At 43.3% G+C, this 20,000-nt stretch overlaps 3 protein-coding genes across 3 annotated transcripts in view; 2 read left to right on the top strand and 1 right to left on the bottom strand.

Annotated features, from left to right (window-relative positions):
- The window catches only part of tmc1 (transmembrane channel-like 1), a 10,580-nt gene extending 8,932 nt beyond the window's left edge, over positions 1–1,648 (top strand). Inside the window, exons 17-20 of the mRNA XM_062543832.1 lie at positions 275–400; positions 602–680; positions 1,164–1,229; positions 1,634–1,648. Coding sequence (XP_062399816.1) covers positions 275–400; positions 602–680; positions 1,164–1,229; positions 1,634–1,648 — 286 coding nt within the window. The remainder of the gene's footprint in view (positions 1–274; positions 401–601; positions 681–1,163; positions 1,230–1,633) is intronic.
- A 3,158-nt stretch (positions 1,649–4,806) lies between these two features.
- Positions 4,807–18,506, top strand: tmc2b (transmembrane channel-like 2b). The gene is given in 19 exon segments (XM_062543833.1): positions 4,807–4,843; positions 5,185–5,358; positions 5,470–5,584; positions 6,141–6,293; positions 7,713–7,803; positions 7,905–7,986; positions 8,091–8,197; positions 8,347–8,445; positions 8,580–8,722; positions 9,562–9,709; positions 11,564–11,758; positions 11,864–12,043; positions 12,246–12,407; positions 12,598–12,726; positions 13,592–13,686; positions 15,066–15,191; positions 17,364–17,442; positions 17,770–17,893; positions 18,110–18,506. Coding segments are annotated over 19 exon segments (2,460 nt in total). The 3' UTR covers positions 18,331–18,506.
- Positions 18,507–19,730: 1,224 nt separating this feature from the next.
- LOC134088495 (aldehyde dehydrogenase 1A1-like) overlaps positions 19,731–20,000 on the bottom strand; it is a 6,549-nt gene continuing 6,279 nt past the window's right edge. Inside the window, exon 13 of the mRNA XM_062542473.1 lies at positions 19,731–20,000. This exon is cut by the window's right edge and continues 493 nt beyond it. The gene's annotated coding sequence lies outside the window, so the exon portion shown is untranslated.

Raw genomic sequence — 20,000 nt, forward strand, 5'->3', positions numbered from 1 at the left:
ATTTTTAGCTCAGAATATCTAAATCTACTGATTAGAAAGGAGCAATTGGCTGCCGTGTCTGAAATGTCTTAGGTTCAAGTGTCCACAGGGAGGTTTGAGTCTGACCTGGTCATTTCCCGATCCCACCCCATCTCTCTCTTCCACTTGCTTCCTGCAATACTTCACTGTCCTGTCCAAATAAAAGGCAAACAAATATATACTTAAAAAAAAAAAAAAGTTTCCATGGGTGTTAAAGTGAGCAAAAATACTTCCTGTTCCCACATGGGCATTGCAGTGGGAAAAGTCGGATGTTTGACGTAATCCAGGAGACCCTGGAGAATGATTTTCCAGCATGGTTTGGGAAGGTGTTCAGCTATGTGTCCAACCCTGGCCTAGTCCTGCCATTCCTTCTGCTGATGATGTAAGTGGACATTGCCTTGAGACATTAGGCCATCTAAAACTATATACTAAAACCCCTTATCTTTAGTATCTACAGTATCAGTAACTTCTAATATTGTCATAAGAAGAGACAGGGATGCATATCTTATGTTGTTATGGACTAGGAGACATTCAGTAGATATGTAAAAGTGTGCAGTATTAAATAAATAACTCTTTATTTTAGATTAGCAATATACTATCTTCACTCCATATCGAAGACATACAAACAGTCCAACCTTGATCTTAAAAAGAAACTTCAAACAGTAAGTTCTTTATATTAACCCTTTCTATTTTTCAGTACATTAGCATCTTGAGACATATACTGTAACCACCAGACTATCTCTAATGTCATATTTACATTACATGTAGTAACCAATAGTGTCCTCTGGGTGGCAGTAAAGCCATGCAATATCCTGATAATAAGCTGATTTTTACAGTAGTATTATCATGATCACATTACTGCAATTTATTTAAGAAAATCGCTCTCAACAACATACACTCAGTAGAAATACAGTGTGAAACATAGAATAAATAATAGGTATAAGTATTCAAAGTGTGTGTGTGTGTGTGTGTGTGTGTGTGTGTGTGTGTGTGTGTGTGTGTGTGTGTGTGTGTGTCTGTCTGTCTGTCTGTCTGTCTGTCTGTCTGTCTGTCTCTCTCTCTCTCTCTCTCTCTCTCTCTCTCTCTGTGTGTGTGTGTGTGTGTGTGTGTGTGTGTGTGTGCTTAATGTGTTTATTTTACCAAAGCAAAATGATGAAAATAAAAAGAAGAACAAGAGGGCTGCTCTTAAGGCAGCGACTGACCTGGAGGAGGCCAGAAATACTGCATCACAAGAACAGCAGTCACAAAGCAACAACAATACTTCAAGCAGAGGTAGCCTATGGATCTACCTTACATTACATCATAGGACAGGATCCCATTCAAACAGCCTAGGAGACATTTAGTGAAGTATTAGTGGAGGCATTTTTAAAATTACATTAAAAAATACAGTTGATTGTACATTTTTAATAAAAAACAAGAATGTAAAATAATGATAGTAATAATGATAAAAAATCATACAGGCTAAAGGCAGTTTGGAGGATATTTCATCAGATATTTCTCAGAAATTCAAAATGCGGCAACTGTTGACACATACTGTAGTCGAGCAGGAATCAAGAAAAGTGACGTAAAACAATTTCTCACACTCCCCTCCCCTTACTCTGGAATGTTCTTTCAGGTAACAGAAGACTGAACGACAGCAATGGTACGACTGACCAGAGAGAGAATGGATACACCACAAAGGACCATTGTAGACCTTCTTATCCCCACAGATACATGGACAGACCTCCAGTCCCAAGAGGAGCTGGTATGCCTGGGTACCTACCAGGCCTTCCACATCGACCAGCATCCTAATGACCGAGACACACTCATTTACAACACTGACCGACAAGAGCAAGCAGGAAATGGACATAATGGATGTTCAAGAATTTCCGTTCTTAATTTTGTTTTTGTTCCTGGATAATCAGGATGATGGAGAAGTGGACTTGACTTCATTTTTTTGCAACCAAACGTGCAATGCAACTGTTGGGCTGAATGTCCTTTGGCCTGAAGTGCCATTTGAAGCAGAGAGACTGCAGCCAAAAGCTGATAGACACACAAGTTGGCCCCGGGGAATGGAAATGTCTGCCTTTCTATCTTTGGCAGGGAGAATAGATGGTCCTGTTACATGCACTTGGACCAAATGGCCCAATGTGACTTTCATAGCGCTATGTGAAGTCCTTTAAACTCCTGCTTATCTCTTTATCATCATGGTCTGGTGCACCACAAGTCCAAGCGACAAACCCAAACAAACGGCATCAGTAGATCGCAAATAGGTAACTCTAGCTTAGTCTATGGCTCTTACTGCATCACTGGGGAAAATGACTCTTCAGGTTAGCATAAGGTTAAAAGGGTATAAATAGACACTTTCTGTTTGTCCGAGCTGTCTTTCACTGCATTCACTTGGTTGCAAGGCAAACATGGTCAAGGCTGTGTTGATAATGACAAAGAAATTAGACAGTTGCTCTTCTAGTTGTATATTTTTCATATAGCAGAATAGCACACAATCATTTCGTCTAATGCCATAGACTAAACAGACCATTACCCCTGAGATGTACATTCCATGTTTAAGACAAAGCTGAGACTCTTGTATCAACAAATTCAATCAGAGTCGGCACGAGCTTGATTTCCTGGCTCAACGTGCGACCACCTCTCAGTTTCACACTCCTCCTTATGATCAAATCCATGCACATTAGGGGAGTGAGTGTTAGGTGACTACAGTCATCTCAGTGCAAAGTATTCTCAAAATTACCCCGGCCCAAGCGGGTGTCGAGTGTCTCCAGATTGGATTCTTTTCCCAAGCAAGCAGATTTGGCAGCAGCTCAGTGTTTTCACTTCACTGATGGAAGGATTAGAATCCTTCCCTGTTTGTGGTAAAAGCATAGGACCATTTCCTGGCCAGCCTACCCTATACAGGGCAATGCTGCATGGTCAGTTTTACTTGAGCCCAGATGAAGAGAAGGAACAGTTCTTTCACATCAGTCATCATATGAGTCTGAGAATTCAATTTCACGCCACCCTGACATTTATTCATTACAGAGTTGGCACATCAGTTTCATTAACATTTCAATGCCAATACAACATTAATGACCAGCTTATCATTAAACATTTATTCAAGTAATTTGAGACCCTTTGATAGGAAGTCCTTAATTTTTGTAAACAACTGAGTTGTACTGTAGATTACAACACTGAGCTTTTTCTTGATTCGTAAGTCAGCCTAACTGTAAAAAAAGATAACTGTGAACATTTCTCTTTCTCTCAATCGAATGAATAGTCTGTATACATCAGTTACACTGTAAATAAACTGTAAAACAAACAAACAAACAAACAAAAACAAGACCATGGCGTTTTCATAATATCTTATAGTGGGTGTTAGTGGAACCGGGTAGATCTTTATCACACACACACACACACACACACACACACACACACACACACACACACACACACACACACACACACACACACGTAATGGTGACAATACTACACACATTATTTATTTAAAGCTGTTAACGACGGTTACATCAAACGTCACTACGCGGAGGACGCATTTTCTGTTCACTTTATTTTAGTAACTTTTTAAATGCAAGTAACTAAAACTACAGCTACTAGTTAATGTTGTTAAATTACAAAGACTAGACGATGAAACAAACCAGTGGATGTGGGCTTACTTTGAACATTGCTCTTTCCTGCGCGTGCAACTAACAGACGTCGCATCCTTGGAAAAACGTGGGTAGACATTCTAGGTGCACTTTTACGCGCCGCGTTGCGCCACCTTAACGCTTGCAGAGTGAAAAATGAGTCTTCCCCAAGGAAAGCCTGATTGTGCCAGAGAAAGGAAGACAAGGTGGCCTGGTCAGTAGAACACATGCTAACCGGCTTAAAATCCACGAGGACATAATTTCAGGAGGATCAAGCGGTTGCTTCACATAGCCTGGTGGTCTAGTTTCCAGTTCCCTTTCAATTATTGAACAGGTCAACAAAGCCATGCCAACATAAGGGCGACATGTGTCGACTTAATTAAGGGGAACACGTAGCAGACTTTGAAAAATACATCGTGAGCTATTTGCTGAACAAAACTATCTTTTTTTTTAAAGGTTAATCTGTATGCCTTGAGTCCCGTGACGTACTACGTGCCATATTGTCAGAGTTTTGTTCTGTGCTAAAATTACGCATTTTTGCGCATTGTTTTCGTAGCCAAATTCAAGGCCATGTAGCATTCCATGGCAAGCACGGTTCCATACACAAAAACGGCAAATCATAGGTGGGCTAGGCAGCAGAAAATACCACATCTTCATAAACGTGTGTTTGCATATATATATATATATATATATATATATATCATGAGTTTTTTCCCCCTTCAACCTCAAGCCTTCAGATGACTCTCACTCGTTGTCAAGGAGACTCTTCTTAGTCTACACACAGACGCACCTGGGAATGAGCCGTAGCCCGAGCACCTGCCACTCACTCGGGTGGCAACGCAGGAGGACGGAACATCCACTCCAGAGCTAGACTCAGAATGCCTCGCAGGAAAAACGACATCGCCGTAATAGAGGATGGTGGGTCATCACCTTGACTATTCCTTTTTAAATATTTTATCCATGGACTTTAATTTGCTCTTAAGACAACAATCTCGTAAGCCGAGTGTACTGATGTCACTGGCACTGTAACAGTAGCCCAAACACTTGGGTGGGATGGAAAAGAAAGAAGTATCAAACGACAACATTGTTCAGTTCTCCTCCAGTCTGAGATTAAGCGCTTGGGCTCTCTCAATTAAACCACATTTCTATTTGTTTGTTTGTCACAGTGGGGATGGAAATAGATGCCGTGCTGGACAGCGACGATGATGGTAAGTCCCTTCATGGTCTTCAGAGCTGTGAAAAAAGAATTGCTCTCCAAATTCTGCTTTTGTGTGTGATGCAAACTATTGCCTGTCATGTGTTGCAAACATGGCTAAATGTCATGTTCTGTGTTTAGTAAAAAAGCATATTTTATTATGCTTATTATGCTTATTATGCTTTCAATCATTTTGGATAGACTTTTAATCTGATGATACAGCATGTAGCAATATCATGTTTAAAGTGGTTGGAGCTACAGATTCCTGCAACTGGGCACAGCTCCTTCGTCTGGACACGGTAGACCGCAGCGCTGTTCACTGTGTTTGAGATGCTGCAATGTTTCCTCCCTCAGAGCACCGGACCAGGAGAGCCAGAGCCAACAGGAAGCCCAATAAACCACCTCCTCGCAGGAGGCAGCAAGAGAGCGAGGAGGAGAGCGAGGAGGAGGAGGCTCCCAGGAAGAGGAGGCCCAAGAAGAAAGCCAAGGAGAGTGAGGACGAGGACGAGAGCGAGGACGACAGGAAAGGTCGGAACAGGGGCGGCAAAAGGAACGCCGGCAGAAAGAAGAAGAAGGGAGAGGAGAGCGAGGAGGAGAGCGAGGAGGAACGAGGGAAGAAGAGGAAGGGAGGGAGAGGAGCCAGCAAGCAGGAGAAGCAGGAGCAGAACAGCAAGGAGAAGAGAGGGGGGGCCAAGGGTGCAGGGAAGGGGGGCAATGACAAAGACAAGGACAAGAAGAAGGGAAAGGACAGCAGGTGCAGTATCCTCTGAGTTCATGTCATGTTTGGCCATGCTGTCTGCTTCCTGCCCCACATACCTTTGGCTCCAGTTTGGTTTCTGTTTTGTAAGCCTAAGCATCAAGCTGTGGAAGCTACGTAAAATCTGTTACATGTTGCTTAAGTAGTATTGTCGTGGCTATCTTTAGATGCCACCCAGTTTTGGGCATGTGCACATGTGTGATATTCTCTACCTCCAGTGAAATGTTTTTACAACTGTCAAATGAATTTAGCCATGCAGTTCCCTATCTTATGTGATCACTGATTTCTGTTGATGAGTGCATGTCCTGACTGCTTGCGAGACATGCTGCTCTTCAGCTATCTATCCTGATAGCTGCTCTCTCCCATTCATGCTACACTGCCTTCCATCTGTTGAGCTGGAAGAGCCCAATGCATACATCCAAACACGCAGCTTCTACCTCATCTACTACCCTCCTCTGGTTGGTCCAACCTGCAAAGCCTGTCCCCCGGTCCCACTAGAGACCCTTCTACCAGCCAGATGGTGCTCTCTGATGGCTTCATTCTCTCCTGACAGTTCATCGAACGACGACGACAGTGATGAGGAAGACGAGTCGATGTCGGAGGGAGAGATGGCCGCCCTGAAAGAGGAGGTGGAGGAGAAGAAGAAGATGATCGCCACTCTGCGGAACAAGCCATGGCGCATGAAGAGGAGACTCGCGGCCCTGAAGTAAAACGCCATCTGCTTGTGTACACACACATTACATCGCCTGCTTGGCCTCTTTCAACTCAGGTGTTTTCATTTGCGTTTGTCTTTGGGAGGATCTTCATGGTTTTGCTCAACGTGTGACATATTTTGAAATGATTCATGTAGTGACTGCCACAGTGACCTCTGTTTTGTTGAATTAAAGCATCAGAATATTTATCATCGTATGTAACTCAGCTGCTGATGTGATTGCCCCGCCAAGTATTTTGCCTACTCCTATAAACGGCTTTGGAATGTTAAAACGGTTGCCCTATCCCTTGTTTTGCGTCATGGTTGGTGGTGTTGATATTTAAGGATGTCTTCATAGCTTTCTCACTGCAAAGCAGTATGGGACATAGTGGCTTTGCTCCAGTTACTCTCCATCACTGCAAAGCAGTATGGGACATAGTGGCTTTGCTCCAGTTACTCTCCATCTGTGTATTTCCAGCAGCGATGCTGTTGAAAGATCCATAGCTTCTCCTTCTACTCCAGGCAGACTGACATAGTGTGTGTGCACAGCGTGACATAAGAGAGCGGGATCAATTAAAGGCCTTCCAGCTGGCTAGACAGGAGCCATGGGCTCCAGATAAGACTCCCGTGTACTCGGGCTGGGGGCCCGTAAGAGCATGTGTGCTTGTAACTGTGCCCGGGGTCAGAGAGCAGGTATAGGTTACAGGTGATGTATTGCTGTAGGCCATGGGAAGCTTTTGGTCTCCTGTGACCCCCGTTGTGGTTTTTGCGAGTTGTTCCATAAGGCGTGTCCTAGTACCATTGCGTCAGCGTGGTCCAATCTTTTTAATGAGGATCATTTTGATCTTTTGGATAAGTTCTGTTTTGTAAATGTGTAAAATGGGGATGAGGCTCCATAGCTGTTTGTCTAGGTGTGCACGCTTAATGAATGTAGAGTTATGCTCTTAGATAACACGTTTCTTAAATATACTGACATCAATAATTAAGAGACCATCCTGGTGGTTCAAAGACTTCATTCACAGATACTTAACATGTATTGGCTCATTTATATGCAGGCTCAAGTTTCAGCAGCTGTGTGAGTCACATCTCTGTCTCTTATAGAACTAGTAAAGAAGGAACTCCCACATGCTGTCCACTTCATAAGCAATTTATAGTAGCAACGTTGACCGAAACGTTGATATACTGTAATAAATAGCGTACGACTTTCTTTACTACATTGGTGGTCTTTGGTCTGCTGCGACGTATCTCTCAGTAAGAGGTGTGCAAAATGTTTTAGTTTTTTACCTGACAGAGGACTATGAATCTGTCACTGTCACCATTGCTGACAGGATGAATATACCCCCCCCCCCCCCCCCCACACACACACACACACTAGCATATTAGTGCATCATGCATTGGGTAGTCATTTTTCTCCTGTCTTTATGTGGATACTAGGGAGGCCCAGAGCTTTGTGGAGAAGTTCGAAGGCGCTCTGGGGAAAGGGAAGGGAAGGAAACTGTATGCATTCAAAGTCATGATGACAAAGGTATCGTAAACCTACACTACTTTTCAAAAACAACAGTTTAGAACAATCAACAAGCAGACTTTTATGTGTGAACTATGTGTGGATGGTTTTTTTTTCTTCAGAAATGGATCAAGTTCAAAAGAGACTTTGACAACTTCAAGACCGCCTGCATTCCATGGGAGAGGAAGATCAAAGAAGTTGAAAGTGTGTTTTCGTAACACCTGTCACTAATTCTTTGTCAAAAAGCATTTTATGAATGTTTTTATAAATGATAATGTTGTCTTTTGTTTATCTCCATTGTCCCAAAGGTCACTTTGGGTCCTCAGTAGCCTCCTACTTCATCTTTCTCCGATGGATGTATGGCCTGAATCTTATACTCTTTGGCTTTGTGTTTGGACTAGTCGTTATTCCTGAGGTCAGTATGCTGTCCATCATGATTGCATATATGTATTCCAATTCTTTTTATTTACTCAAAATTCAATGGACATGAACTAGGATAATGTGGTATGGTATGGTCTACTTACACTGCTCTCTGTGTGTGTGTGTGTGTGTGTGTGTTTTCAGGTCTTAATGGGGCTGCCTTATGGATCCATACCTCGAAAGACAGTCCCGCGAGCAGACCAAGCTCGGGCTATGGACTTCTCCGTCCTCTTTGAGTTTGGTGTGAGTGCTTTATTCCTGAATCCTCTGCTGGGCTGTGGGGTTGCAGTGCACAATACAGGATCATCAGATGATCTCTCTGCTGAATCTTTCTCCATCCTATTCCTAACCGCCTTATCTTGTCCTTTTGTTCACAGGGTTATTGTAAATACTCTGTCCTGTTTTATGGCTTCTACAATGACAAGCGGACTATAGGGCTCCTACAGTTCAGGCTTCCCTTGTCCTATCTCCTCGTTGGCGTTGGGATATTTGGGTATAGCCTGATGGTTGTCATCAGAACGTGAGTCCTATCCCTTTGATAAGCACAAAAGAATAGAAATAAAAAATAGAGGATAAAATTCCTATCTCCTCGTTGGCGTTGGGATATTTGGGTATAGCCTGATGGTTGTCATCAGAACGTGAGTCCTATCCCTTTGATAAGCACTAAAAAATAGAGGATAAAATTCCTATCTCCTCGTTGGCGTTGGGATATTTGGGTATAGCCTGATGGTTGTCATCAGAACGTGAGTCCTATCCCTTTGATAAGCACTAAAAAATAGAGGATAAAATTCCTATCTCCTTGTTGGAGTTGGGATATTTGGGTATAGCCTGATGGTTGTCATCAGAACGTGAGTCCTATCCCTTTGATAAGCACTAAAAAATAGAGGATAAAATTCCTATCTCCTTGTTGGAGTTGGAATATTTGGGTAAAGCCTGATGGTTGTCATCAGAATGTGATTCATAATGTACAAAAAATATAAATAATAAATAGAAGATAAAAAAATGGATAACAAGGTAGAGCTGTGTTCTGTTAATCATCTACCAGATCCTCAGTGTTCTATTTGATTTGATTGCACAACTCTGACCAATTCAGTGTGAACCCAGGTTGTGTGAGTTTGCGTGTGTGTGTGTGTGTGTGTGTGTGTGTGTGTATCAAAATGGTGTGTTTGTTTGTTCTAGAGAGAGAGTGCGTGCCTGTGATTGAGTGAGTGTGGGTATTGTGTGTGTGTGTGTGTGTGTGTGTGTGTGTGTGTGTGTGTGTGTGTGTGTGTGTGTGTGTGTGTGTGTGTGTGTGTGTGTTTGTTTCATCAGTGCTGCTGACTAACCACTGAGTCTGCCCCCTGTGTGCCCCCATGCCAGCATGGCGAAGAATGCCAACGAGGGGGGAGACGGAGGAGAGGATGGCGCTTTCACCTTCAGCTGGAAGCTCTTCACCAGCTGGGATTACCTCATCGGAAACCCGGAGACGGCCGACAACAAGTACGCCTCCATCACCACCAGCTTTAAGGTCAGCACCCCCCCCCCCCCCCCCTTACAATGTCAAGTCTCTCTGGCTAATTTTGCTGTTTGAGCTCAATAGATGATAACACCTCACCCCTCCCCTCTGTGCTCCTAAAGCAACATGTCTTTGCTTCATTTCTCCTTTATTTAACCAGGTGAGTTCCACTGATATTGAAATCAAAAGAGATTGAAGGTTTGCTTCATTAATCAGGCCGTTATAGAGTGCCAAATCAGGCTTAATGGCCATGTACGTGTACTTGTGTATACAAGGAATTTGGTCTCTGCATTTATCCCATCTGTGAATTAGTGAACACACACAGCACACAGTGAACACACAGTGTGAGGTGAAGCACACGCTAACCTGGAGCAGTGAGCTGCCTTCATACAGTGGCGCTCGGGGAACAGTGAGGGGTTAGGTTCCTTGCTCAAGGGCACTTCAGTCGTGGATTGGTCGGGGATCGAACAGGCAACCCTCTGGTTACAAGCTGGAAGCCCTAACTAGTAGGCCACGGCCAGAGCGGTAGATAAAACAGAGTGGCGACACTCCCATAGACCTCCATAGGAAAAAATGGCAGTGCTTTTTCCAGGCTATTTCCTCGTTATGGGGCTTTTGGAACTGTTTACAGCCAATCTCTTGGTCACTAGTCAATGAGTTAATTGATTACACCTTCCAGCATCCGAAGTACATCCCACCCTCCTGCGATTCAGCCATTCAGCACAGGTTTTTTTGGAACTTTTGATCGTGGCGGCAACATCAAAGAGTGTCGCAACTCTCTCTATCTATGGCTCTGGCCACGGCTTAAGAGGCACACCAACCATTGTGCTGGAGCGACGGGGGCTCCTGTAGTTCAGGAAGTGGTGTACGGTACTAGCGACATCGAGGTCACCTGTTCACGAGCTTCGATTTCCCAGCGCTGATGAAAAATGCATGCCTTCCCTGAACTGTAGTTTGCTTGGACAGAGAGTATCTAGTATGCTAATTGTAAATGCAAATCAGCCTGGGAAACATGCGCCTCAAAGTTACTTAATCCTCAGTCAGTTCAAGTATGCGTAGATTATAAGGGCTTCTTATATAAAGAAAACAGTACTCTGGTTTCAGCCGTGTTGCTGGACTAGGGTGCAGTCTAGTGTGCGAGTGCACACTCCCTGGCCGCCCTCCTCATTGTGTCCATATAGACCCCTTCACGGTTCACATCACAGAAAAGGGGTGCGCATGTCGGGGTCAGAAAACTTTCCATCACATTGAATTGTGTGTGTTTGTGTGAATTGACTGGAACATCAAGGAGACGTTAAGAAAAATGCCTACCCATACTGCTTTTTTTGCGTGTATACACACTGGGCTTGTCAACCAGATAGCCGTATATGTTGTGGGGAGCGTACCTATGTTCCCCGGGTCCTATGTTCCCCACTTTGTATGGTACTGGTGAACATAGGACCCTTTTTTTCTTACATTTTAGAAAGGGTCCTATGTTCCCCGCTTTTCCAAAAAAGGGTCCTATGTTCCCCGATATGTATTGCGACCGGGGAACATAGGACCCTTTTTGGGAAAACCGGGGAACATAGGACCCGGGGAACATAGGGATGACCCCTATGTTGTGCTAATGAATCTCTGGCTAGTTGCTAACCTCATCTACCCATTTCTGTCATCAGCTCAGGACCAGGCAAACAGTATAATGAATGTCTGTGTCATAGACAGTGGACGAAAATAACCCTCTCGGTCAAAACCACTTGAAGGTTTCATTTTTACATGTGGTGGATGTAGTAGGGTGTTGAACATTACAAATGTTGCACCTTGCTCAATTTAATTCTGGACCACACTGGGCCATATGTGATGTGATGTTGATGTTTTGCGCCCCTCCAGGAGTCTATCGTGGAATTGCAAGAACAGCAGAAGGATGAGAACATTCACCTCCGCAGGTTTCTCCGACTCTTAGCCAACCTGCTTATCCTCTGCACCCTAGCAGGAAGTGGCTACCTCATCTACTTTGTGGTCAAGAGGTCACAGGATTTCGCTGACAAGGAGGACGAGGAGCTGTCATGGTTTGAGAAAAACGAGGTGATCTTTGTGGTCTTTCTGATCTTTCGGTTTGAGTCACCGAGTTTGTGTTTTGTTTGTGGCTTTTGATAAACTCTCTCTCTCTTTCTCACATCACTCTCTCAGGTGGAATTTGTGATGTCTCTCCTGGGTTTGGCGTGTCCACCGTTGTTTGAGACTATTGGCGAGCTGGAAGACTATCACCCTCGGATCGCTTTGAAATGGCAGCTGGGCAGAATCTTTGCCCTCTTCCTGGGCAACCTCTACACCTTCCTGTTTGCTTTGTTTGATGAAGTACAAGCCAAGGTAGTGCAATTATTACTTGTTATCAACTTTCCAACTTTTCCAACTATTACTATTACTAGTAGCTTCATTTTTTTCTCCAGAATTAATAACTATATTAATGCTATATCTACAGAGTAACTGAGTGTAATTAAACATTAAAATCTGAATTTGAATGTCATTTAGTGATTTTTCTGACATCTCGACATTTGATATCTTTGCCTAGCTGGAGAAGGAGAAAGACATCAGGAATGCTACAATCTGGGCCCTCGATGAGTACTATGCCAATTACTCTATGCATCACAACATTACGACTAACATCCCTCCACCAGAAATCGAGCCTGCCGATGTCATCAGAGGCCCATGCTGGGAGACCGGTGTTGGCATAGTAAGTGATACTTTTTAAAAGCTGCTTCATGACACTAATGTGGTGGTATTATGGGATGGGATTATGGGACGCTGAGTGTAAATGAGATGTATGTACAGTATGTATTATGTATTGAAAGAGACATACTGTGGGTGGCGCATTGATTATGTGCCTGTGTGCCTGATGAAGTTCCTGATTTGTGTGTGTGCAGGAGTTTGTGAAGCTCACAGTGTCTGATATTCAAGTGTCGTACCTGACCATCCTCATTGGGGACTTCTTGAGGGCAGTGATTGTACGTTTCCTCAACTACTGCTGGTGCTGGGACCTGGAGGCTGGATTTGTGAGTCCTACTTTGACTAAAGTGCCATTCACATCCCAAAATGATAACTGTAACAATAACAACAAAAACGTTTTGTTCTAGCTAATATAAATGTCAACGTCCACACATAAACTACCACGATAACAACATGAAGAACGGTAACGTTAGAGATCACTTTGAAAGCGATTTTGAGAATGACAAAAAGCTGACCGCCAATCAGAATGCTGCATCACATTTTAGACATGACATCATCACCAAAAGGAGAGACTTTCCTTGTTATTGGTCAGTGGGGACACGTTATAGTTATTGTTATCTTCATGGTGATCGTTCCGGGTGTGAACGGCCCTTAACAGCTATAGAGACAGCTACAGCTACTCTCAATATTAATAGGCAATCACCTCACTTTCATTGAGACACAGTATCCTGTCAAAAACAGTCTGGGGTCTGTACACTTTCAGCTGCGTCTCATCTTACAGCTCGGATAACTTTAATCAGAACGGCCGTCCTTCTCAGGACGTGTGCTTTGTGAACAGTACTTCCTAGAAGCGATTCAGCTGCACTCGACTTGTCACTCTATATCTGTGTCCACGTTCACACACGCGACGCGTGGGATAGTAGTGTGACATCTGGCAGGGACAGGTGATACTTTTCGAGCCCGGGGACAAAGAGACAGGCGACACCGTCGGAAGCACTTAATTACATTAGAGGGCAGAGAGAGACAGTGGGAGGCTTGTCACGAAGGTAAATAACAAATGAAAAGTCACGATACGGGTTTGTGTGTGTCTCTCTGGGTGCGTCTCTGTGTGTGTGTGTGTGTGTGTGTGTGTGTATGTGTGTGTGTGTGTGTGTGTGTGTGTGTGTATTGTTTTTCTCTATGTATTTTCAGCCATCGTATGGAGAATTTGACATCAGTGGCAATGTGCTGGGGCTCATTTTCAACCAGGGCATGATCTGGTGAGGAAGTCATGTTCTCCATCTACTGTAGTAAAGCCTTCAGCTCAGTGCTGAACATGGCTGGTCTCAATTCACTCACCGCACTCATACTCAGAATTTCAAGTTGATTTCTTCATATTCCGACCAGTATTTCATTAGTGTGTGTGTATGTGTGTACACAGTATGTATTTATGTGTGTGTGTGTGTGTGTGTGAGTGTGTGGTGTGTGTGTGTGTGTGTGTGTGTGTGTGTGTGTGTACTTATGTATTTATGTGTGTGTGTGTGTGTGTGTGTACTTATGTATTTATGTGTGTGTGTGTGTGTGTGTGTGTGTGTGTGTGTGTGTGTGTGTGTGTGTGTGTGTGTGTGTGTGTGTGTATGTGTGTGTGTGTTTTTCAGTGTGTGTGTTTGTGTGTGTGTGTGTGTGTGTGTGTGTGTGTGTGTGTGTGTGTGTGTGTGTGTGTGTGTGTGTGTGTGTGTGTGTGGTTGTCGGCATGAGGAAGGGCCTCAGCTCTGCAGCACCGGCAGACAGATGGACCACTCACACACAGTAATGGGGGATAAGGGAAGAGAGAGAGAGAGAGAGAGAGAGAGAGAGAGAGAGAGAGAGAGAGAGAGAGAGAGAGAGAGAGAGAGAGAGAGAGAGAGAGAGAGAGAGAGGATAGAGAGAGAGAGAGAGAGGGATAGAGAGAGAGAGAGAGAGAGAGAGAGAGAGATAGAGAGAGAGAGCTGCATGGTCTGTCACGGCCTGCCATAATTCAGGGGATCGCCTCTAGACCCAGCACATAAATGATTAAAGCATGCTATTTATAATATATGTGTTAGTTTACACTTCCAAATAAATTCATTATTTTTTGTTATACTTTTTTATGATTACACATAGAATTACTTATAATGAACCATGTCAAATATTTGAAGTTACATTTTGCTGTGTGGTACAAGAGAGAGAATGGGAGAGAGACCAAAAAAAGGGCTCTAGCTAAAAGCATGACAGCGCATTTCAGAGTGAATAATTCTACCTAATATATTTTAAGTATATTTTTTGGGCCTTTTTATCCCTTAATGATATGACAGTGGAGAGTCACAGGAAGTACAGGAAGTATAAGTATATATACTCTTTTGATCATGTGACGGAAATTGTACAGTATGCACCACAGTTGCACCACAGCTGGGGCCAATTTTGCCTAATATTTAATGCCCCACTCATGAATAAAAAACATTGTGCCCGTGTGCATGTGTATGGGTTTGTGAAGGGTGTGTGTTGATATTAGTAGGATATTTGAGCTCATTGTGGAATTGGCGTAGTTGCCATGGTTATTGTGCGTGTGTTTACCCCTCATGAACTGTACTGTGTGCTCTGTTGTGTGCTTGGAGAGGACACGTTTATACGCTAATGCATTATGGGTTGCATTGTGTTGATTGGACAGTGGAAACACGAAGATGTATGATGTGGTCATCGACACGATTGACCGGGACCTGCCTGAGTTCATGGGAACCATCTTCAGCTACGCGTCCAACCCCGGCCTCATCATGCCTGCTGTGCTGCTGATGGTGTGAGTGCGCACACACACACACACACACACACACACACACACACACACACACACACACACACACACACAACCCCGGCCTCATCATGCCTGCTGTGCTGCTGATGGTGTGAGTGCACATTCACAAGGACCATGGAGGAGCAATTCATTTTAGGAAACTACATGTAGAAAAAAAAACATTTAATAACAAATTTATGTAATACCTGTATGTAAGAATCTCTTTAGGAATCGATTTGCTCAAAAGAAGTGATACTGTTTTCCTAAGTGCAAGCATCCGTTGCAACTGTTGAAACTTTTTTTTCCTTTTGCGAGCCGGGTGTTCAGCAAGAACATCATATCACTAATCGATGCTTGCTTTTCTATTTAGTTTTAGAATACGCTATTTTGTATTTAGGAAACCGTTTGAGAGTAGAAAACAGGGATGCAAACAGCTCGCTTTTCGGCGCCTCCCGCTTTTTTCACGTCGCTTTGTGGGACTTGTGTGAATCATGCAAATCCGAAGAGTTTTTTTTAGAGGGGGGGGGGGGGGTCTGTAGATAATTGAGATGCAGTAAATGAAGAAGAAAACAATTCTTTCTACTTCGAAGTTGTCCATTGAATTGCATGTGACAAGGGGAACCATCTAATGACATCAAAGAATTCACTGAGGGCAGCGACGGAGAACGGTAGAATATGAATAACCAGATTACGCACCTTTACGCATATCCTCCGCTTGCCATGTGGATAAAGTTAAGTTCGTCATGCGCACCTCTGGATGGGTTATAAAAGCTAACTCTGCTGATATCATCAATAATAAAATCAGGATTAAGATCAGATCAAACAGCTCTGTGTCTACCGTAACATGTCCAAAAATAGCCTTTGTCTTTTAAGTGTCGGGAGGAGCACATCTGTCTACTGTGGAGCATAACCTAGAATTGTTTTTTAGACTATGCCTACTTAGCCTATTATGGGAAGACAATTACGTGAGTGAGGCTAATTTGTCATGTTATTGTTTAGTAGTTGTATTGGAAATCATGGCCTTATTGTAGTAGTTGTTAATTTATGTCAACATCGTTTGAATTGTAGCAATGTGGCTATAATCGCGATTAGCATAATTTTGGTTTAGCCCTTATCATTTTTTGCATTTAGATTACCAACCAACTATATCCTCTTTTTTTATTGGCCTACTATGTTTGGATTAGATGTAGCTGGCAGTGCAGCAACCTGCCTTGACAAAAAAAAACTTGTAGGAGTGTATAGGGACTTGCATAAAGAATAGCTATAGTATAGAATATAGAACACAATAAAGCAATGTTGAGAAGAGCTAGTCTTATAGAGGAGCTGGTTGGACATTAGCTTATATAAAACATAGTATTCCCATAATTTGTTTGTACTTGGCAGTAATTGTTTTGTCTATATTATTAGTGGTGTGCCAATATTTCACTGAAACCTTGCTTAGAATGTGTAGTCATGGGCTAATAGGCTATGTAGGCCTAAACAGCAAGTTTAGGGGGATTTTGCAATTTGCAAAAATCATTTTGGACAAAACGAAAAAAGGTTGCACTGGGTGTTCTTTCAAGATTTCAGTGCCCAAACATTACTACAATGGCTTTTTTTCGGCATACACTGCATGCTCAAGGTGCAATAGTTTGCCAAGATGATGATGATGGTACAGCAACTTTGACCCAGAGTAAAGGTACTGAACATCATGACCCCCCTACATTCACCGTAGTGACCATATATAGGCCTTCCTCCAAGATGCTCGATACCCATAATGCACCACCCCACGGCCACCGGCGCCACACTGCGCACCTAAGCACACCTACCCCCCCCCCCCCCCCCCCCCCGCTCCGAGGCTCTCTCTTTTTTGACCACATGTGTGTTTGCATCCCTGAGAAAAGAACCGGCAGTCAGAATGGAAAGATTTTTCCAAAATCATGGTTCCATCCCTACAGTGCCACACCAAATGTCAGGCTAAAGGAGAAACCAGAGACAGCACACAGTGCACAGCTGCCAGACTGAGATTAATACTCCCAGAAAAAAAACACCCAGCCTGGTGTGTCACTAGAACCTGGAAATGCGTTTGGCAAGAGGAACCCGTTGAAATAACCAGGACCCCAATTCTGATGTGAGAAGGGTGATACCAAGTGGAAATGAGTGTCTTTGTGATTCAATTGTTTCTCCCTTACTTGTCAGGTTGGCAATCTATTACCTGAATGCTGTGTCAAAAGCTTACCAGCAAGCTAACTTGGACCTAAAGAAAAAGATGCAATTGGTTAGTACAGAATGAAACACGCAGTACAGTACAGTAATTTCCCGCATATAAGCCGCATTGTGTATAAGCCGCAGGACAGTGTTTTATGCAAGTTAAAAGAAACAAACCCATATTAACACCATATTAACTGCCTCCCTGTATTAACCTCATAGCGGAAGAAATTTAGCAAAATCAATGTATAAGCCGCGGCTAATAGTCGGGGAATTACGGTATGTGTACATGGAAACAATTCTGTATTGTGTAGAAATCTATTCTTGTTCTGATTCTTCTGAATATATATTAGTTGACAGTATGTTTTGATACCTATGGGACTATGGCTGTGTGTAGGCCAGAGACGAGGAGAAGAATCGCAGGAATAACAAGGCCAGCACCAACCAGGTGATGAAGGATCTGGAGGACCTCATGCCCAACAAGTCACTTATTCCGCCCCCCGAACCAGAGAAGCCAGCAGGTGCGCTATGCATACTCACACACACACACACACACACACACACTCTCACACACACACACACACACACACACTCTCACACACACACACACACACACACACACACACACACACACACACACACACACACTCACACCCAGAGTCTGAAGTAACACACTATCACAATTTTGAAATAAAACAAATGTGAGTTGAATGATAAGTACATCTGATTCTCTGCAGAGCCCATCAAAGAGCAGCCTAAAGGCAAGTCACCAAAGGTGTCAGGGAAACCTGGTGCAGCTGGAGTGAACTTGCAAAAAGACGTCTCATTGGCTGCGGCAAATCCCCGTGGGCCAATCACCCACCCTCCAGGACCCAGGGGTCCACTACCAGGCAATCCTAGAGGTCCTGTCCCGGGACCAGGAAGAGGGCGGGGAAGAGGAGGCCCTCCCAGACATTAGTTTTAGCAACGTTAAAGCAACACTAAAGTAGCCTGGAAAACCAGCGCCAACTGCTGGACGGCAAAATGTTTTGCCTGCATTTGGGTCTGGCCTCGGACCATTGAACATTTTGAAAACACTGCCCTGAATCTGGCAGATGGCAACTAAACCAATCACAACGCAGAGATGTGTTTTGAATCAACGTGGGCGGGGCAGAGGGCTCTGGGGCGGGGTTTTGAGGGAGCGTTGGCCTATAGGCACAGACACGGTTTGAAAGACAACGGGTTGTGCTCATCAACAATGTTCCGTTGTATCCATTCATCGGGGCCAGACTAAATTAGACATCCACTCCATTTAGGCTGGTTTATCAGGCTAACACTAAAGCACTTTTCCTGTGTCCACAGACAAGGTAGAGTAGGTTGGATGATTTTATGATGATGTATGATGTATTGCAACATCAAAGCAATACAAATTTGTAGTTTCTTCTATCTCATTCCATCGAACTACGGATCCGCTACCCCTCTATCAGCCGATAGAGGGCCGCGAAGCGAATGCAGAAGTGCCGTTCTCCTGTCACGAGTTGATGAACCACTGAAATGATTTTGGAAACATTATTTCAAGGTACAAAAAACTCTTTAGTGTTGCTTTAACTAACGCATACAGATGTGATATATATGCACTACACACACACCAACTGTCTCATGCGACTGATGAGATGTATTTTATATTGGTATCTTTGAACCAAGTTTCATACGTGTCGGCTTTTATGTGTACATATTGCTGTATATGTTCATTTGTATTTTTGTAGATAATTAAAGTTGTCAAGTCTGCGAGTATGTGTGAAATCACTTACAGGAAAACCATAAAGGAAAGTGTAACAAAATGGTATAAAACATTATACTCTGATGGTTACATTTGCAAGTTAATTACAAAATCAAGAAGTACAGTATACATACTGACACACTTATATCAAAATGTAACACATGGCAACAGCATCATACGCTGTAGTTTATCAAAATGTATACCACTGCTTGGTCAAATTTCCTATTGTGATGCGCTATTTGGAACGTGCACTATTTTTCTATATACCGCACGACTGAAGTAGTTCCCTTCTTTTGGGCTTATTACACTTGAATATAAATTCGCCAATGTGAATGTAACGGTAAAAACAGCAATGTTGTATCTAAGACAGCGGCAATATAAACGAAAATGATGGTAGCAGTGGTATAAGCGGGATAATCAACTCCGCGCCGTGCGTTTCTAGGAAAATAATGCACTTATCGAAGTGTAAAGTCCCCTCCGCATTGTGTCAAAATGTAACACATGGCAACAGCATCATACGCTATAGTTTATCAAAATGTAACACATGGCAACAGCATCATACGCTATAGTTTATCAAAATGTAACACATGGCAACAGCATCATACGCTATAGTTTATTGGACAATCATGTGCAGTGACACAGGAATCAGACTGAAGAGCAGAGAGGACACATTAACACCATCATGGTCCTCTTGCTGCTCTCCTAAACTGTGTGGGTTGGCAACAACAACGATGGACTCTATACAAGACAACATCTGACACCATCGGATCAAATTCAATCTATACTGTAGATCCTCCACTGACGACCAAATACATAAACATTCACCACTGAACACAAACATATTTACAACACATCTTCCTACACATCTG

This window comes from Sardina pilchardus, chromosome 8 (assembly GCF_963854185.1).
Source record: "Sardina pilchardus chromosome 8, fSarPil1.1, whole genome shotgun sequence".
NCBI lineage: Eukaryota > Metazoa > Chordata > Actinopteri > Clupeiformes > Clupeidae > Sardina > Sardina pilchardus.